This window comes from Pungitius pungitius, chromosome 3 (assembly GCF_949316345.1).
Source record: "Pungitius pungitius chromosome 3, fPunPun2.1, whole genome shotgun sequence".
Taxonomy (NCBI): domain Eukaryota; kingdom Metazoa; phylum Chordata; class Actinopteri; order Perciformes; family Gasterosteidae; genus Pungitius; species Pungitius pungitius.
The window spans coordinates 26,793,270-26,813,173 of record NC_084902.1 but is presented as its reverse complement, the minus strand read 5'-3'; the positions used below and the strand labels follow the sequence as shown (position 1 = coordinate 26,813,173).

Genomic DNA, 19,904 nt, shown 5'->3' with positions numbered 1-19,904 from the left:
CCCATGGTTTACTACTTCATGGGGGGGGCGGCAACTGAGACTACGCGTCTGACGTCAAATAAGCAGTTTCAAAACATGTTATAGAAAAGAATATATGTGACAAAACGACTGCTTTGTCCCCACGTTATTGTTCGAGTGAGGCTACTTTCTTGTTACTTGGTCTTCTGAGCTTGTATCTCTACGATTGAAATGCACTTATTGTAAGTCGCTTTGGATAAAAGCGTCAGCTTAAATGAATGAATGATGTAATGACGTAATGTAAGACGAGGTCAGCCATCAGCCCCATTAGATTCCCAACATTTCTACTTAAACACCGTAACAAAGTATTTGTACTTCATTACTTGACACCTCTGCATAGTTGCAGCTTCAATCATGTGATTGTGCATAGAGTCCAAATGCAAACTAACACTTAAGCCATGTTATAGTCAGGTCATTTTATTTGCAAATGCAGGTTTCTTAGGCTTGTTAACACAGCGTTTGAATACAGATAAGGAGGCTTTGAGATTATAAATCAACTGATCTAAAATATAAAGCTTGAGTGATTGTATTTACATGATTTAAACAGAACTGTATATATAATGCAAATCAATACAGACGTGTGTGAAAACTAAATGGTGTAGAAAAAAAGGCTTAAAGAACAGATGTTACAGTTTGTAAGAAGCTCCATTAAAACCTTATTCAAACTGACTGGTAAAGCGCATAGTGAAGAGCTCAGCACTGTCCCACACAGGATTTACATTACAGGTCTTATATAAGCAGCAGCAAAAAACTTTCTAATTGCATCCCATTCATTTGGTCAAATGTAACTATCGGACATTTTTTTGTATGGAAACAATACAAGTAAAGAGTGGCCGAGTTGTGTCTGTTTTTAACAACTTTAAAGCTGCGTTATGTTTTGACATTTGAATCTGAGGCCAGAAATCATCCCATTAAGCCATAAAAAAAAGTTTCTATAGGAAATTCCATTGATTCATTTTTAATGAGAGACTGTACTTGTTCGTGATAAAAAGAAGGCAACTCTAGGTGGTTTAAATTGGCGTAGTTTGAAAACAAAACACGAGAATGAGGGTCTGATCCAACTTAGTTGATGCATTTGATACCGAGACAAACAAAGTAGTGTTTCAGCATAAATTACACATATTCCCTTAATGGCAATAAGCTCAAAATGTACCAGGTCTTTTTTAAAAACTACTGTTCTACCAAAGGACAGATTTAAGTGTACTGGACGGCAGAGGTCCATTGACAAGAAGCAGAGTGTAAGAACCAATAAATGTAAACAGAACTTAAGTGACTCTACGTTACGTCATCAGACGAAGGATTCCTCAGCAAACAGAAGCTGCTCAAAGTCCGGTTCCGCCCCCGTGCACCTCTTCAGCCATTCGCCGCGACTCTCCACCAGCGCGGCCGTCACCCGCTCGCCGCTCTGCTGGTCCGACGAGAAGTAGTCCCTCACCGCTTTGGCGGCGTCGGGGGACAGGGAGGAACGGAACGCCTCGGAGACCTTCAGCCCCGGGTCGCTGGGCCTCCGCCTCCAGCCGCCGGCCGCCGCCTGCCACCCGGGTTCCGACCGCCGCCGCCCGCCGAGGCCGCCCTCGCACCCCTCCTCGGCGGGGGGGGACTTGTGTTGCTTGAACAGGGAGAGGGACGGCCCGCTCGGCCTGGGGACCGGCGACGGAGACGGTTGCCCCCGCTCAAAGGTCACCGGGGAGTCCGGCGAGGCGAACCAGGGGGACTTGGGGAGCTGGAGGCTGCCGGTGGAGCGATGGTGGGAGGGGGGGCTGGATGAGTGGACCGGCCTCCCCATCGCGCGCCGCCTGTCCCCAGAGGCTCCGCGGGGCGTCTTGGGCCTCGGCGGGCCGGTGGACGTCGGCGGTGCTCGTCCCTTTGCGCCTCCTTTTTCTTTCTCTGGGACTTTGTTCCCGAATGTCAGCGGCTTATCGGAGGATCCTCCCTGCTGGTGGGGGCACAGCGATGTCAATTAGTCTGCACACTTTAGCATGTGGTTGAAAAGCCATTAGGTGGACTAATAAGGCGTCACACACACACAAGTTTAACTGTTGGATGTCACTGCACAGCATTTTTATACTGTCCTGCTCCACTTTTCAGGGGACAAAGTCATTAAAATTTCAACTCCGGCTGGGAAATTGTCAGCTGTGATTGTGGGTTGAATGAAGACGCATGCTGATCATTGGGTTATTTCTTTAGAAAACCACACGGCAAATAGTGTTGCCAATCAACGGTGAATAGAGAGCGTATAAGTGGTCACCTCTGGGTGCGACCAGTTATCTCAAGGTCAAATACAACAACGTTTGTGGGTTTGAAACTCAGGGTTTGTAGTTGTGCTTTATGACCGCAAGCTCAAATACGACAAACCAAGTGTTCCAGAGGTGTGCGGGGTGATGGTGTAGGGGTGTAGCACAGGGATATGGGCTCACAGGTTGTGGGTGCGAGACTTGCTCACTCAGTTGGTCTTTGTGAGTTGATTTGACCTCAGCTTTGTTCATGGGTTTTGGCAGTCAACCTCAAGGTCAAATATGAGAAAAAAAATAATGTAATAGAAGGATTGAGCAGTGGTGCAGTGGCTTCAGTGGGTGAACATAAGTAATCCATCTGTAAGAGTTGTGTGTCATGGGTTCAAATCCTGGTTGGTGGAGGGTGAGGTGGAGATGGGGGCGGCTTCCCCACTGGGTGTTTCAGAGAGGTGTAGCCTGGGGGTTATGGAGGTCAACATGAGTGACCTTTTAAGTGTGTTGAAAAATTGCCTTTGTGGATAGGTGCTGATGTATATGATCATTTTCAAAGCATCTTTATTTATTAGCATGATCTTCACCTGAATCTCCCGGGTTTCTGTCCCTTCCCTTAAAAACTATTATCATTAAGTCAAGCAGAAATAAGACAAATAATTCGGCCCTGAGGTTATAAGGACACAGGATACAGTGTAAATAGTTGCAGTTCATTAAACAGTAAACCAAGTGTAGCCATGATAAATATATGGAACCATTTCACTCACCCCGGGCTTCTCCTCGGCCCCCGCCTCCATGTTGTCTTGTTGAGTTAGTGACAATCGGCGGCTTTTCTTCAGCCACGAGTTTGGGTGGAGGCCCCTGCAGCCCTTCAAGGTCCCCCAGGTGAGTGCTTCTTTGGGTTGCGGGGGGGCTTTTTGAAAAGTCCCCAGGTCTAGATGTCCACCAACTGAACTTATCGTCAAGGGTTTAGAGGCGAGAGAGGAGGGGGGGGAACCGGGGGGCAGAGGACTCTTGGTTGGGGGAAGCCCGCGTCTGTGCTCCCGGGCGCCGTCACCGCTGGGGGAGCCGTGAGAGTCCGTGGAGGATCGGGTTCGTTCCGGGGAGACGGGGGTAGGGGACAAGCTCGGGGAGCTCACCTCCGACTCGTGTCGGATCGCCAGGCCGTCGTCAGAGAGACCGTCGCCGCCCCACTCCGGGACGCACGGACGAAACTCGGCCTCGTACGCCACAGCCGGCGCCGAGCGCCGCCGCCTCCGCCGGTGCTGCTCATGACGCCCGTCCAGGGACAACAGTTCCAGGGCGCAGGACGTGTCCGGCTCACCCCGGCTGGGTTCAGAGGAGGGGTCCAGCGGGGGGGACTTCTGGTGCCACGGGGGGCTGTCGGTTCGGGTGGGCGGGAGGTCGGCGTCCGGCTCGCAGTCGCTGAACGTGAGGACGGAGTCCAGGCTGCCTCGCAGCGCTTTGGGCCTCGCGGCTCTTCTGCCGCAGGCCGGGGAGTCCAGCTCGTTGTCCAGGCTGTCGTAGGACGAGTCCGTCAGAGGGTACGGCCAGGAGTCTACAACAAAGACCAGAACATCTTTGTTTTTAACATCCTCCAACATGTTTTTACATTGAATGGCAGGGGCCGACCATGCGACAGATACCTGATCCCATCTCGTCGGTGTAGAGTCTTTGCGGCGGTCCTCCAAACAGGGAGGAGGGATTCTCCCCCAGAATCTGCTGACAATGCTCAATCATAAACTTCACCAGCTCACAAACCTGAGAAAGACAAGGACCACTTGGTAAGGATTCATCAAAGCTTAAGTTACTGCGGTGTTCGTGGGAGAACTGTCAATCACTTTCACAATGCTTCTGTCCGGGACTTCTTGTGAACATAACAAAACTTATAACAGATCCAACAAGTGATGTTTCCTTCTCACCTTCTTAGTTTCTTCTCCCTCAACCTCAGGGCTACAGGGGGCGCCAGGAGGCCAAAGCATGCTGGGAGCGATGCACACTGACAAATTGAAAGTGGTCATCTGGTTCTCGTGGGCGTTGCTCTGGATACCGTGCAGCAACGCCAACAGGTAGCGTAGCAACAGGGCGTTTTCTTTGGGCAGGCGGCATATCATCCTGCAGGAATCCACAAGTGGGACATGAAGTGATGCAGCTTTGAAGATCACGCCACATGTTCAGGCGTCTGGAAAACCCCATGCTGTTTTCCAAAATCCACACCCTTCACACCATTCCTTCACAAAAGGGCCGAGAAGAGGAACCAAGCGGAGTGGGTGAGTGTTACCTCTTGACGTCCTGCACCTGTTCCTCCTCATCATCCTCCTCCTCCAGCACGTCCATCCACTCTTCATGCAGCTCACAGCAGAACAGGCTGCTTGGGATGCTGCGCAGGAAATCCTGAAAGGAAACATCACAATTTGTGTCTTTTTTTGCTTCCTGGTGAATTAGTGTAAAACCTGTTCTTCCCACACAGTGAAAGTGAGATATGTGATTGTGACGTTATCACTTCAGTCATCAATATAACACCATACCACAAGTCTCAACCCGCGTCCTCAGAGGCTCTGTGTTATCCCTCCAGATAATAAGAGATTATATTAGGCCGTGTGAACAGCTTGTCCTGATAATGCACCTCTGGAAGCGGATTTGTTTCGAGCACACGCATGACCTCAAAAACACGTCACCGCGTTGCTACGAGCATTCAAACCCGCTTGGCTTCGTTTACGTTGATGATCGGGGGGGATAGGTGCTCCCAGTCGAGGTTCATCTGAAACATAAAAACCTAGCGTCCCAACCTTGAAGACTCCGGCGATGAGGAAGACGTGGTCTCTTGAAAGAGGGAGCTGAAACCCTCCCCCGTCCAGAGTGTCCCGGAGCTCCCTGACAGCGCGAGCCCCCGCCGACCGCCGGAAGATCCCCCGCGTCCACGAGCCCTCGTGGTACAGAAACGCCATCATGTCCTGGCCAGGGCAAATTGTGTTTCTTATTTGTTTATCCTTTACAACGCTGGAGTGCGGAGGAAGCGAGACTCACCATCACCGGCTTCGGCAGAGCGTCCTCGACGCAAACGGCGCCGAGCGGCCGGCCGAACAGGCAGCCGCGCGGCGCGCTGGCGAGGGACAGCTCGTTCAGGTGGGAGGAGGAGCCTCGCCAGAAGGCCCAGGTGATGAGGGAACGCCTCCTTTTAAACGGCTTCTGAGACCACTCTGAAATATATATTAAATTGTTTGTCACCATTACGGCCTCCAAGAACCCCTCAATCTGAAATGTGCACGATTTAGTTTATTAATTAATTCACCTGCCGACGCGTGCGGCAACTCCACGCGTCGCGGCTTCATGACGAACTGGCACTGCTTGTACACCTGCATCTGCTCCACGTGCATGGACCTCGGCCCTTCTGCGTCCCTCCCGCCGCCTCCCTGAGACATGGTGTGTCTCACGTGGCTCATCTGGATGCTGAAGGGAAACTCGTGACCTGAGGCAGGGGGGGGGGACAAGGCGGCGGCGTCACTCCCCGGAGGCGCCAATAGCCGTAGTTTTGTGTGATCGGTCGGCACACACGCACACACACACACACACACCCTGAAGGAGGCGGACTGAATGAATGGTACCAGTGTGTTTTTGACAGCGCGTTGTGATATTTTGTCAAACTGACCAATCAGAGGATAGGGGGTGTTGTCCCTCTTGGAGATGACCCACAGCTGGAAGTCTTTCACATTTCCCTGAGCGAAACAGAGACAAGGACGGTCAGAAAAAAAACACTCCTTCTCAGGGGAAATTAACTTTTAGGAGAGGCCTCTATGACCCAGAGGTTGGCAGGTGTCTTTTTAGGAATCATAACACTTAAACACTTTAAAATGACTTGATTCTTCTTAAAGATATTTAAATGATGGTGGAATATTCATGATGCATCTCTCAAATCCTCTATCATAGCAAGGAAATGAAAAATCCTCTGCTTGAATAATTAAAAGTATCTAATAAATGCAAGAGGAGCAGATTCACTCACAATGATGCCAAACTGCTGCAGGGCCAGTCGGATCACCTCATTGGTTGAATCCGAGTTGCTGACCGGCAGCGTCTTGGTCTGATGGGGGGAGAGAAGGGCATGCTGGCATATGTGGTGTAAAATCAACAGAGACAATTGATCAAACATCAAAGTGAACGTACAACAGCAAAGGTGTTGATCCCCTTCCCGTACACTCTGAGAGGAATGGTTTTGGGCTCCTCCCTCTCCTTCTCTTCTCTCATGCGGCTGCGGAGAGAGGAAACACGGCGCGTCACACCGCCCTTCTCCCTACACCTCGAGTGGACCTGCTCCGCGCTGGTGCACGGCCCCGAGCGTTACCTTTTCAGGAGGGCGAGCCATCTGTCCTTCAGGTCCGCCGAGCTGAGCGGGAACACAGAGGAGACGTCACGTACACCGATTTGACTTTCAGGATCAAGCACGACTCTGTTCATTTGGGGGGGGGGAGTTACCTAAAGACAGCCGCACAGTTAGAGGTGGGCCAGCCCATCACGAAGCTCCTCTCTGGGTTCGTGCTTCCCTCACACACCTCGTCCATGCAGTCCGCCGTCCACATCTCGCACGCACACACCTGGGCCTTCAGCTTGAAGTGGTTGGCGGATCTGTGTAACGCGGAGCGTGTTTGTCACTTTCACTGCCACAGGAGACGGGGAGCAGCCGGGATGCTCCTAACAAAAGGATGAAGACACACGTGCGTGCGCTCTTACTTGGCTTTGGCGATCACCAGCATGTCGGTGAACAGGAAGAGGTGTCGGTCCTGGGTCTGCATCCCGGTCTTCAACTGGGCGTGTCCGTGGAGGAGGAACGACCTGTCGGAGCCACTGAGGAAGGACTGGACCAATGAGCAGGTCTCTGGGCACACGGGAACCAGGAAGCTCTCTCTGGGACACAAACGCACAGGCATGTTTTATTTTGAAATATTTAGCTGATTGGAAATACTCTTAACACTTGATGCTTTCTGTTCATGGCTGCTAACTCGGACATCTCTCTTTATAAGGAGATGTTTCGAGGTTTAGTTTATCTGAAGGCATGTTTGTTGGTGACGTCGACGGGACAACGACTTAGTCAGCCCCCGACTCTTACAAGGGACGAGTGCCTCTTTTATTAGATTATTCCCTTCAGACCAGCGACTATGAAGTAGCTTCCAAATACTGATGTGGTTCTACATCGAGTTAGCAGGATCAACTTTGACTTGTGTTTGGGATTCACTAAGAGGTTAATAGAGAACAAAGGACTCTTGCACTATTCGTTATGTAAATTGTGTTACGGAATTGTGAGTCACGAGTGCAGTACGGGGTCAGGGAATCTGCAGCTTTCAGAGATTCAAGTTGTTCAGAATTGTTCAAAGTGATTGATTGCTTTGCCATGGTAACAAGGTTCTGTGACATTCCTCTCCAAGAGTCAGATGATAAGATCAATGACCATTTTCTATTTACTTTAGCGAGAAGACAGCTAAACTAAGAACTAAAACTGTACCTTTAAAGGAGGAGGAATTTTAGTTCAACAGTCACCTGATCCAATGGATTCAGGTGACTACAGGGTTTGGGTTAAAAAAGTGGTAGAAACTACAATATTTATATTTTAATCTTCCAAGAAATATAAAAAAGTTGGATGCGAATGATGTGGAGACACAATTTAAGGTATCAGCATATATTGTGTAAGGCCACACTAAACAGAAACCAGCAGGTGGGGGCGGTGATCCGTTCGGCAACCTCTTTAGGTGCCTTTTAACGAGGTTACTTCTTCTTCCCTTTCCCAGTCTGTACTCTCAAAGGCAGTCCTATTAATAGATGCCTGATCCTCTAATGAGGCTGCTAACTGGAGGATTATCGACGCAAGGCGATGGAACACCTCCCTCCGGGTCGAGCCCGATGCGATTGTTTGTTGTCCAGAGGAACCTCTGAGCCGGCGTGTCCTGAGGGTGTGAAACCCGCCGCGCCAAAACACACCGCCCTGTAGGCGCTGTTGTATTTATCCGTGTCGGTTAGTCTTTGAAAGGATGTCGGCGTACCTGGAGAGAGTCTTGGACCTGGTCAGAGCTTTGGTGATGACCAGCGACGGGGCCGACTGGCGCCGGTAACTCTGAGACTTCATCCTCTGCAAGAGATAAAAGAAGAAGCATTGAGTTCCATGACATGTTGAATTTGGAACAGAATGACGCCGAGTGGCCTTTTGTGGTGGCAGACTATTAGAATGTTTGGGATTTCTTGTGGCCCATATTAATACTAAGACAGCATTTTCATGTACGTCATGTTTTCACTCCCCTCATTCGGCACAAAAGCCCCCCCCCCCCCCCCCCGGCAGCAGCAGGTTGGAGATTCTAAACCCGGAGGAAAGAGTTGAAGGGCAGCCGTATCCGGCCTGTGTCCGTCTCTGACATGACACCCCTGACCTCTCACAGCGCTCACTGCTCCGCCGGCTTAGTGTGTGTCTTCATGTCTGCATGTTAGTGACAGCGCCACAGCAAACAAATATTCATAGCTACAATCAATAAGGGTTCACTCAATTCTAATTGAAGACGGATTTGCGAGTGTGAAGCAAGGTGATAAACCGGGGGGTTACGTAAGCTCAGATATTTCATTGTGTGTCAGATTAACCCACTAATACTGAGACGGGTGACGAGGTGAAGTAGCCTTTAAGGCTCACAGCTGCTTCTGTTACATTTGTCAGATCCAACGCTCTAACAGAACAAGGACACAAACTATGGGCATGTTGGTAGTTTACGTACTTCTGGATTATTTTGGGAGAGTAGCTTTGGAGGGATCAGTATGCCAAACCTTCTTGCTCGATTAAGCATTGTTTGGAGCTGCCAGCAAACTATATATATATATAAAAGTCGGCTGCATTTTTTTACACAATAAACATAGAGACAAATCCCATCGCATCCTCATCTTGAGGGGAATATGTTGATCTACTTCTCAGGTGTCGGGATATTCTCGAGCTGAATGACGGCACAGTCTCCACGTTGTCTGCAAAAAAGTGTCAGTCCAAAAAGAAAAAAAATCAGAAGCTCCGCTGTGAGAAAAGATCAATCCGACGTCCACGTAGTTCTGACCTTTCACAGTGTAATATCAGTGGTTTAGCGGGGTCGCACAGCGGTGAAACATTCCTTTTACTGCAGCCACAACGCGACAATGTAACCTTTCAATACTAAAAATAAACATAAGCTCACGTGTAGTTATGGAATTTATGTTGGGAAACAAACCAAACTTCAAGGGATTGAACTAATGGAAACTGATTCTACCAGCTGTCCATTCTGAATTTGACAATATATTAAATAAAAGACATGATGAAAATAATTCTAATGTAAAAAAAATAATTAAAAAAAGAGGCCTTTCCCTGAGCTTTAAAGCTCGTTGTATTAATGTGCAGCAGGAAAACACTCACCGGGACTTCTAGAAGTTACTGTTAACATGTGACTGAGTCAAAACAGGATCCTGCCAACTGAAACAGGGGTGAAGTTACTTATTTTAAGGCTAAATACATACATACAACAAAGTATGAATATATAACAAACCAAAAAAAAAAGCCAAAATTGGCCATCATTATTTTTTAATATAACTCATAACTTCATAGAACTGCACAACTTGAGTTTGAGACGTAATCCGAGAACCGTTTTGACCTCATTTACAGTAATTTAACAAAGTAGCAAAACGTCCCATTTGAGAAGCTGGAACAAGCTCATTTTTTAAATTTTTGCCAGGAAAAATAGCTTCAACTTTTAATCCCTTTTCGAAAGGATAAAATTGTATCAACTCCTCCCCAGGACGGAAACTGCTGACTGGATCCAACTTTTTAAACAGTTGATGATGACATTTATACAATAAGGAGTCATTCAATATTGTCACCCAGCATTCATTAGTAACAGACACCTGAGGAATTTCTGTTAATAATTGCATTTCCGTCTACTTAGAATCTCATTATTTCTACTGACAGCAACATTAGAACATTAAACATTTGTGAACTTATTACCCTGCTTTTATCATTTAGGGATGGGATTCAACTAAAACGTTAAAATTCGTTATAAATGTTATAAAAGTCCCCAGTTGTTTGGTGGTGAACCCTGAACTCCTCCGCAGGAACAATTCACCCATTCATACATCCCTGCAACGCAGGCCGAGGACCCACAGAAGGCGCCACGAGCCAAGACTTGCTCTTCATGACAAAGAGGGCACCTGGCGTCCTACCGGTCTGTTGTCCTGCGGTGCGCCCCCGCCTCGGCGGTGCACGTCCTGTTGCTGCTGCGGAGACATGTTGTCCATCCAGCCGCCGGGCTCACTGTCCCGCCGCCCGCTGGGGATGCGGGTCAATGAGAAATCCCATTAACGAGCCCAGTGTCCCGGAGGAAGAGACCATCGCCGAGACGCGCCTCGTTTGTCGCGGTCGGAACGCGAGCTGCGGGGCGGGGAGGGAGGGAGGGGGGGGGGGGCAATTAAGAAGAACAAAAAGGAGTTAATACAGAGCTATTCGTCTCTCCTCACTCATCAATGAGAGGCTCTGGTGTGACCAAAAGCCACCTCCAGTGTGGATTATCAGTTACTTCGGCACCTCGTAATGCGTCTTTACGCACAGAGAGGAGGCGGCGCCAATACGCAGAAGAAGAAAAAAGAGAAAGAAAGAAAACTAAAAATAGGTCCATATGCTTTTAGCTAAATTGCGCCACACGTTCAGCAGACAATGGAGTTAAAGACAATGATTGTAGGGTAAGAATAGATGTCTGTATTTGGGGATCGGATCATGGAAGAGGTTTTATTACCAAACTCTCAGAATATGTGATGCTCCGATGACGATAACAGATATAAATATGTGAAAGTTGAAGTTGAATGAAAGTGTCTTGACTCTTTTATGGTTGAGTTTTGTTCTACTGAAAACAAAAACGTAACATTTTTGCTTATGTTACTTTCTCTGAAACAAGCTGCATTTGCAGTCAAGGTACAAAACAAACGTTATTTAAAAAAGAAAAGAATGATTTTTACAATCTAAGTAAGTTATTGTATTTATTATGTACAAGAGCACATTGAGGGTCCAAACAATGAGAAAGAATAAAAAAGGAATAATGTGGGACTTTTTTAGCGCTGAATTAAGTTATTTAGATGAGTAATCAGATTACTCAGGGATCAGTTAGATTCCAGCGTCTCTGGGAAACTCAGTTCTGACTGCAATCTGGGCCAAACGGTTCTAATGTAGGACACATTTAAACCTTATTTGAAGTGATTCTTCTTTGATTAACTCTATAAAAAGGACATCATCTTTAATCTGTAAAGCTGATGTTAATGTTCCAAAGCTGTATGGAAACATTTCTGATTCATAATTGGATTCATACAGGTCTACATGCGTACAGGGCACACACAAAAAAAAACCTTCCAACCACAAAAGGAAGGAAATAAGGACATATTTTCTTGCCCCAAAATCGATTGCCCTTCTGGAAAGAGAAGTGGGCCACAAACTGGGCTAAAGCAGAACAAGGCCAGGGAGTGAAGAACAGAGACGCAGAGTTTCGTTCCCCAAATTGGCCGCAATCAGCCCCGTTTAGAAGTGGATCACGTCAATGATTACCTTCCCATGGTGTTGGTAATGAACAGCCTTGGGCACGGCACAGAAAAGCAGCGCGCCCCTCCTCGCTGCCTCACGACCTCTTTGCTGCAACCCCCTCCCCACTGCAGATACTCCTAAAACAGGATGGAACCAACAACCAGAACCCAGCGGACAAAGAGATTGAGACCAAGTTCACGGCCACTTGAATGAGAATCAGGACCATCGGCTACAGTCACGTCAACACAAAATTAGAGAGTGGGTTTAGAAATCATTTTTTATTTAATATGGATGTGATACGATGTGGAAAAACAGACCTGTGGAGTGACACATTTGTCAAATTGACAGCAGGGCCAACTTTAGGAGAATGTAACTCAGCTGAACCACTGATGTTTTTTATTTATGTTTGTGTGTGTGTGTGTGTGTGTAGGTACTTACCTATTGCTTTTATTGCTTTACTGGAGGGAGGAAACAAACCGGACCTGTAAGAGAAAAAATATATATATATACATTCTGTAACACTGAGCATGACACCAAAAGATGCTCTCGTGCAAAAGTGTGCAAAATACAGAAAAATGTCTTTCAGCAAGTACTTAAACAAAGTTTGGAATCTTCAAAATATGGAGAAAATGTATAAAAAACTGAATGCCGATTTTAAAAGGTGTGATCTTTATATGCAGAAGCAAAACTGGCTGATTTCTTAGCTCATGAGATATCATGTCATGTTTTGTCGGCACTTTAGTTAATAAATATATGAAAACGTTTTCCTTTTCCTGACCAACTTCCAGCATCCGACTAAAAACCTGAAGGAGGAAAAGCCTCTTTTTAAAATGATTGTCAGTGATCAGATGGAAGTACACACAAATATAACACACACCCCAATTGAACAGTCACAGTTTTTGATAACTGCATGATGTTAAGTCGTTTCATCAGGATTACCGTCATAAGTTACACACAACTAACACCATGAAGAACTGAATTCTTTGAAATCACAGAGACAGGACTTCCTACAAATGTTTTATTTGTGTTAACCATCACATACACGAGGCCCCGCTGCAGCCACTGGCTTCATGACTCATCAGCAGGGCGAGGGAGCTCAAAGGAAAAAGAACCCTTCTGTCTGAGAGTTGAACCTTGTGGTTTGGTCCAATTTGTCTTTATTGAACAATCCCACTAAGCAGCGTTAGAAAAGTGTCTCCAAGACAACAGTGCTCGTCCAGAAAACCCCCCCCCAAAAAAACGTTGTTCCGAAAACGTAAAAGGGGGAAAACTTTGTGGATAAACTTTGGGAATGATTGTTCAGAAGCGTTGTCCTGTAGTTCAAGGATCCACGGGCAGCGTGTCACATGGGATTCAACATCTGCGGCGCTTATTGTTCGGCCCATCGAAGGCCCCCCCGACCGGACTCCCCCTCCCTTGGGCTTGAGGGCCCAGTGCGGCCTGCTGCTGCTGCAGTTGTTGCTGCTGTTGTTGTTGCTGTTGCTGCAGTTGTTGCTGCTGTTGTTGTTGTTGCTGCAGTTGTTGCTGCTGTTGTTGTTGCTGCAGTTGTTGCTGTTGTTGTTGTTGTTGCGGCTTTGGAGACTCAACTTCTGGCCGCCCCCCCATCGATCCAGCCTGCGGGTATCGGTCTTTCCGCTGAGGTAGCACGGAGACGGCGTTGTGAGGACAAACACGACGTATCCAGAAAAACAATTTCAGTTTGATAATAAAATGTTGATCAGTCCGGTTTGTGGCCGTCCGACAGTAAGAGGTGAACCAAGCCGACGAAGAGAAAGAGAGGAGAGGGACTATTAGTCAAGTCTACAGTTTTATACAAAGTTGATTTTTTCTCAATCAGATATCAAAACAATATTATTATTATATATATATATATATATAAAAGATATACTAAGGAAGCTTTATTTGTTCATGATACATTACCATGGCTCTATTCTCTGACATGACTGCTGTCCCCATATTTCCAGCCCCCTCCGTGCCGACGGCTCCTCCCCTTCCGCTCAAGCCCATCATTTGACCCTGGTTGCCAGCGGGCCCCGGGGAGCCCTGGTTAAAGCCATCTACACGCAAAGCAACGGATTCAGTGGGTCAGAGTAAAGCATCGAACGCACCGCAAAGAACCGCGGCCCCTGAACGCTACGACTAACAGTTAACGACTTCAAAGTCAACGTTGGCTTCTGGTCGACAGCTGATGGGATCGTTGGTATTTGGTATTTTTTCTTTGCAACTCATTTCGGAAACACATAAACAGTAGAAGTGATCTGTAAACATTTAGCTTTTTAACAGGAAAACCTTTGACCAAAAAAAAAGGATGTACAAATATGTCAACAATAGAACCAAAGACCAACGTTGAATTTAAGTGGCATAAAATGATTCACATTTTACAGCTAAGACATGGTATTGATAATGAGGCTCCCATCTTGGACGACTTAACTCCGAGGCCAACGTCCACATCGTTTTTGATTACACCTCAGATTGCACATCATCTTCGTCGTGGAGGATACAGTCTATACAGACACACCTGCTGTTTTAACGGATCGAGACCCTTTACCCACGTTTACAATGTTTTGAGAGAGGATGCGGGTTAAACACACTTGTGTATTTGTGTTTTCACTTCTCAGAACCAGAGGGTTTGTTTAATGGAAATTTAAAGTTGCAATATTGTAAAAACATTTACGTGCTTGGGGAGTTAGAAAAGTGAACCATAATGTAAACTAAGCACAAGGCATTAACAAGACTGTGACCATAGTCACATTACAAAATTACACTAATAGCAATGCCGTATATCTAAATGGTAAAACTTGGTGACTTCTTCTTCTACAGGAGAAAGAACAACCGAGGCCTAAAAAGACGATAACGGACTCCGTCCCGGACCCGTAAAACGAGATGCTACTGTAAAACAATCAAACACAAACAGAACACAGTAGTTGTTTATAAAGAAGATGTGCAATCGTTGGTTATAATCTTTGTACGGTGAAGAGCTACAATTAACCCAACAGTCCTTGTAAACCTCAGACCGCGGCCCCTCGTCCTCCTCTTACGTCCTTTTCATTCATGTCATCATCTCCATTTATTTCCAGCCTTGATTAACTTAACAGCCATTTGTTTTTTTTCAGTGCTGTGGCCGTTTTTGAACAGGTTTGTAAAAATAAGCTTTAAAAAGGCCACTGAAGCTCATAAATGTCAAGCTTGAAATCATTTAATTTATAATCTGCACGAAACAGAGGACGAGAGCTCAGGGACTAAAGGTCAAACAAACGATGAGGCCGCACCCCAACAAAAACAACCCCATTATTATTAGTTAGTATACACATTGTGTTGTCATGTGTGTATTATGGGTTTTCCTCCTTTGCATTGCATGTGACTCAATTTACACCCCAAAAGGGTCTCAAAACAAAGAAACAGTTCGGGCTGGTGGTTAAAAAAAATGTAAATACATCTTGTTGAAAAAGAGTCACTTGGGATGCAAGGCCAATAAAAGAGAGTAATGACATTGTCACTTGATCTGGTCTTTGAATCAACCAGTCGTTACACAATCATACCCGTACCTCCCAAATTAATGGCTCCACGAGGGCCCAGCTCACCCACTCTCATTTCCTGTTCCTTCTGGAAGAAGTGAAAAAAAGCCTTCAAAACAAAACTCCACTAAGAAGGATAAATCTTTAGCAATTGGTCTGTCATCCAACACTCACACTGGCAAAGTTGTCCATCGTCCCAAAAAAAAAAACGCCAATAGAAATTGCCCGTGGCGCTTAGGCAATGGAATTATTATTTATGCGCGATGGAAAAGTTCTAACTTATGGTTCAACATTTCCCATCATTTATTGTTCACCAGCGTAATGCAAACAGTGCAAACGGCATTGGCAGGAAGAGGCTTATATTCACACCCAATGATCTGGAGGTGTGCAAGTATTTTTTTAAACGAAATAAGCCACTTAAAACTGGCTTCAGGCTATTGTAGCCACACACGCCACATTGTGGAGTCTATAGTATTATTCATGTAAGCATCTCAACTAAAATAAAACGTCAGGGTCCTCTAAACAGAGCAAAGGATTTGAAGAGAAACGTTATAACATAGAAATCCACAACATGACACAAACACACACTCATACTGAACATAATGGCGGCGAGAATTCACATTACCTTTGTTTTTGATTAAATATAAAACTAATTGGAAAGATTACGTTACTATTAAATCCACTCATGAGCTAAACTATATTTTCCATTGTTTTAAAGCTGTGTCCATGGTTTCCTTATGGAGATATAATATATATATATGTATATAAAGTATGCAGTTCAGAAAGAAAGATCAGGAGAAGAGGCCTGAAAAAGACTAGTAGAAATGAAATGTGAGGTTTGTTCTTGTGTTTGATTTATCTTTTAATTATTGTTATTATTATTATTATTAATATATTATTAGAAAATTAGCAGTAAAACTTAACAGAAGTGAGTATTTGTCCGATTGCATGTGACACTATGGACCACAGTATTACAGTGATGTGTTATGACTATACAGGAGAGTCATTATGAAACCTCTTCACTTTGAACATCACCGACATCTGCAAACAAAACTACGAGGGACTAAGAAATCCCTGCAAAGCAACATAGCTCCAATGTAGGAAAAGCAAAAACATCCAAAATGAAGAAACAGGCTCGGTGCTGACCGAAACCCGGGCTCAAGTTAGAACACAGTAGTGTTTACGGGGGGGTTATTTTGGTTCCATTACACTTTGCCTTAATGAGATTTATAGAATCAGTTTGAAAACTGCTGGGAAAAAATATGAAACTCAAAGACAAACAGCTGAGGATTCCGCAGTAAACTACAGACTACAATACTGCTTAGGAGTTGAGTATCTACAAGCTGTGAACACATTCTATGATATTTAGTATTTCAAGATAGAGATGCCTAAAACACTACATGTGTATTTATACTATCTTATGACTGATATGTTTGAGGTGATGTACAAAATGAGAGAAATGCTACGTATGCATTTACAGAATATTAAATGACCTTTGTGAAAGCAGGAGTTTAACTGCCCAAGCTTTAGTGTGTCTCACTGATTTGATGTATTCCAGTTGAACTCACATTATCCACGTAGTTTGGTTTGAAGCCATCTGGGTTGTGTCTCAGATCCTCCTGTTCTCTGTGTCTCATCATCTCCTCCTCTCTCCTCCTCCGCTCATCTTCGTGCCTACAGCCAGAGAGAGAAGGCAGGAAAAAGTCAAATAAAACACACAACCGGATCAAAGTTTTCCGCTGTCCTGATAGGTGGCTCGGTAAAGGATAAGAACCTCATCTCTATCTGCTTTCTTCTCTGCAGCTCCTGGTTGCGGAGTTCCTCCAGTCTCCTCAGCTCCTCCTGACGTCTCATGAGATCTGAAAGAAAAGAGGGAGACGACATTAGTGAGACGGATTGGCCCGAGGAATGGAAATGTAGAGAATAATGCACTTGATCGCATTTTGAGGATCAAAGTAAAAAAAGGGCTATGACTTAGGCGGCACTAATCCATCCCCTCTATTCATCCTCTCAACCATAGTCCACCCGTCAGTGTAGAGACTGTGGGACTGCGATTGTGCTGCTAAATGGGACGGGTGTCAGTAGTACACTAAAGCGTCCCCTACCGTGTCTCATTAACATGAGCTGATGTTCATGTTTGGCCGACTCCAGCTCAGCCTCCAGTTTCCCCTGTGCCTCCTTGATGTTCTTGTCCACCTGCTCTTTTTGCTGTTTCTCCATCTCGTGAAGAGCCCTCCAGCGAGACGAATACTCAAACTCAAACGTCCCCGGCTGAGCAAAATGGGGCTTCTGCTCTCGTTCCCTGGGGAGACAGAAGGGCAGATGTAAATAAACAAGAAGGAATTACAACTCTGGTTGCATGAGAGTTCAAGATGTCAAACTCAAACCAATCCTAACTATAAGATTACAACAAATCCTCCCTTTACTTACTTATAGTACGCCGCAGACTTCTGCAGCGACTTTTCTGGCTGTCCGTCCTCGTTATCGAAGTGCTCCGAAGGCTCCACGATGGCGGGACACGGCGTGCTGAAGAAAAGGGGGGACAGCAAAGAATTAAACCATGGATATTATATGAAAACGATGGCCGGCGGATCTACGTCTTAAGCTCCCTACGTGGTCAGTAGCAGCGCCCCCTCCGTGCAGCGCTCGAGGGCTTTGCGCGCGGCCGCTTTGTTCGCCAGCTCCACGATGCCCTTCCCGGTGGGGCGTCCGCGGTCGTCCGTCACGACGACGGCCCGTTCCACCGGCCCGAACTCGGAAAACGCCTGACGATAGAGGGTTGACTTTCTGAGACCACATTTTGCTGCACAGCAATACGCAGATTCCACAGAGCAGCAGAAACAGAGAGGAGGACGACAACAACAACAACATCCCGACCTTGAATTTCTGAGGTTTTGAACCTCAGGTATCCAGCTTACCTGCTCCAGCAGCTCGTTTGTTACCGAAGGCAACAGGTTGCGCACGGTGAGGGCGGCCGTGTGCGTGGCAAAGCTGACCCTGATCTGTCGATTCTTCACAACACTCCCGTCCAGCTCGGCTTTAGCGATCTCTGCCAGCGTGCGAGTCTCCTGGAAGACACAAGAGGATGACACCACCACAGCGGGGCAGATGGTGGAATTCATATGGGCCTTTACATTTAATTACTATGATCATCTTCTCTTTTAGCTAGTCAACAGCCCAAAATCTGCACTGTTCACCACTATAACTACAATTTGTCCACACAAGGCGACGTGACTGCCTCACAGTTCAACATGAAGGCAACTGAGAAATAACTAAACGTGAAGAAATGTTACTTTGAAACGTACGCGTGTTCATACAAAAGACATAAGAGTCGTTGAATGTTAGACACTGTTCGATTTGAATGGGTGTCAAGGCAACAAGCACCCAGTGCTAATGCTAACCTAGCTAGCTCCTAGAGCGAACGGACTTCTCTCCTTATATATATATATATATATATATATATAGTCGCTTGGTGCATATCAAAAAACACATGAAGTCAGAGGTTTGAAACAGCACAGTCATGTCACGCTCACCAAGCGGATAAAGCCGAAGCCCCGGTCTCTGTTGATGAAGACCTCGCCGATGTTCCCGTACTTGGCGAACATGTTCCTCAACTCCTCCTCCGGGAGGTCCGCCGGGAGATTCCCGATGAAAAGGCGCGAGCGCTGCGTGAACGTCTTCTCGCCGGGCTTCCGAAAACTCTTGATGTCAAAGGTCATTTCCTCCCGTGCCTCTTCGACACTTTCTGCTTCTCCGCCGGCTCCTTCGGCTCCCCCGGCTGCGGGGGACTGCTGCTGCGGATGCGGGCTGTCTTTGTTCGCCGGTGACGGAGCAGCCGGGGATTCGCTCCCGCTTTTCACCGGTTGAGGGGAATTGCCGCTTTGCATAGTCGCTTGGTGCATATTTCGGTTAGCCATATTTGGCCAAAGCAGTTTGTGGGACGGTATCTAACGTTAAAATAAGTAAGAGGAGGCACGTCGTTGCACTGTTGATGGTGCACACCTCCTGAGTTTCAAAGATGGCGGTGACTGCGCACGCAACTTGATATTTGGATCCATTCAGGGAGGGTCGGACATTTGGAGAATAACTGGAATTGTAACTACAGATGGGATGCACCGAGGTCACGTTTAAGATGCATAGTAGTAATAAAATATAATGCAAAAAAGTGTCAGAATCACTCGATGTGTTGCTGAGGATACACCTATTGATTTATCAACTTAACATACATTCATATATGTTTAGCACTTAATTGACTGTAACTAGCACGTTAAACTAAGCACGATATATTTCATTTCTAACTCTTCTGCCACATTTCCGGTCTTTTTCTGTCTGTTTCATTTCGATCTGAGCAAAGTGCACATTTGTGAGAGGCTTGTCTCTTCTAAAGCTTCTCCCGTTGTGCCCTCACCACCTGATACCACGGCGCATCTGCGTGCATATTCCTGTGTCTGGGATAGTCATCGCTCTCCCGTCGGGGATCCAGTATCCAGAGAAGTCTGAGGAGGATATGTGAGTCTATCCATATGTGCGTTACACTCATATGGAATGTGAATGAGGAGGAGGTTGTAATTAGCCCACAGCAGTACTGCACCCTCA

The 19,904-nt window shown here is 46.3% G+C and overlaps 2 protein-coding genes across 2 annotated transcripts; both read right to left on the bottom strand.

Moving 5' to 3' along the window:
• Positions 1–414: 414 nt before the first annotated feature.
• Positions 415–8,513, bottom strand: LOC119210627 (rho GTPase-activating protein 20-like). The gene is made up of 15 exons (XM_037460841.2): positions 8,273–8,513; positions 6,969–7,142; positions 6,714–6,863; positions 6,583–6,624; positions 6,405–6,489; positions 6,244–6,321; positions 5,893–5,959; positions 5,536–5,712; positions 5,271–5,443; positions 5,033–5,197; positions 4,525–4,637; positions 4,166–4,358; positions 3,890–4,004; positions 3,011–3,801; positions 415–1,954 (listed from the first exon to the last, which is right to left on the bottom strand). Exons 1-15 carry the CDS (start codon positions 8,353–8,355, stop codon positions 1,307–1,309), a joined length of 3,054 nt encoding a protein of 1,017 aa, XP_037316738.2. The 5' UTR covers positions 8,356–8,513; the 3' UTR covers positions 415–1,306.
• pspc1 (paraspeckle component 1) lies at positions 8,279–19,364 on the bottom strand. The gene is made up of 12 exons (XM_037460853.2): positions 18,842–19,364; positions 18,227–18,376; positions 17,922–18,073; positions 17,739–17,834; positions 17,414–17,610; positions 17,083–17,167; positions 16,877–16,982; positions 15,339–15,396; positions 13,714–13,850; positions 11,818–13,428; positions 10,449–10,656; positions 8,279–8,358 (listed from the first exon to the last, which is right to left on the bottom strand). The coding sequence occupies exons 1-10, from the start codon at positions 19,223–19,225 to the stop codon at positions 13,147–13,149; spliced, it is 1,647 nt and encodes a 548-aa protein (XP_037316750.2). The 5' UTR covers positions 19,226–19,364; the 3' UTR covers positions 8,279–8,358; positions 10,449–10,656; positions 11,818–13,146.
• Positions 19,365–19,904: the final 540 nt, after the last annotated feature.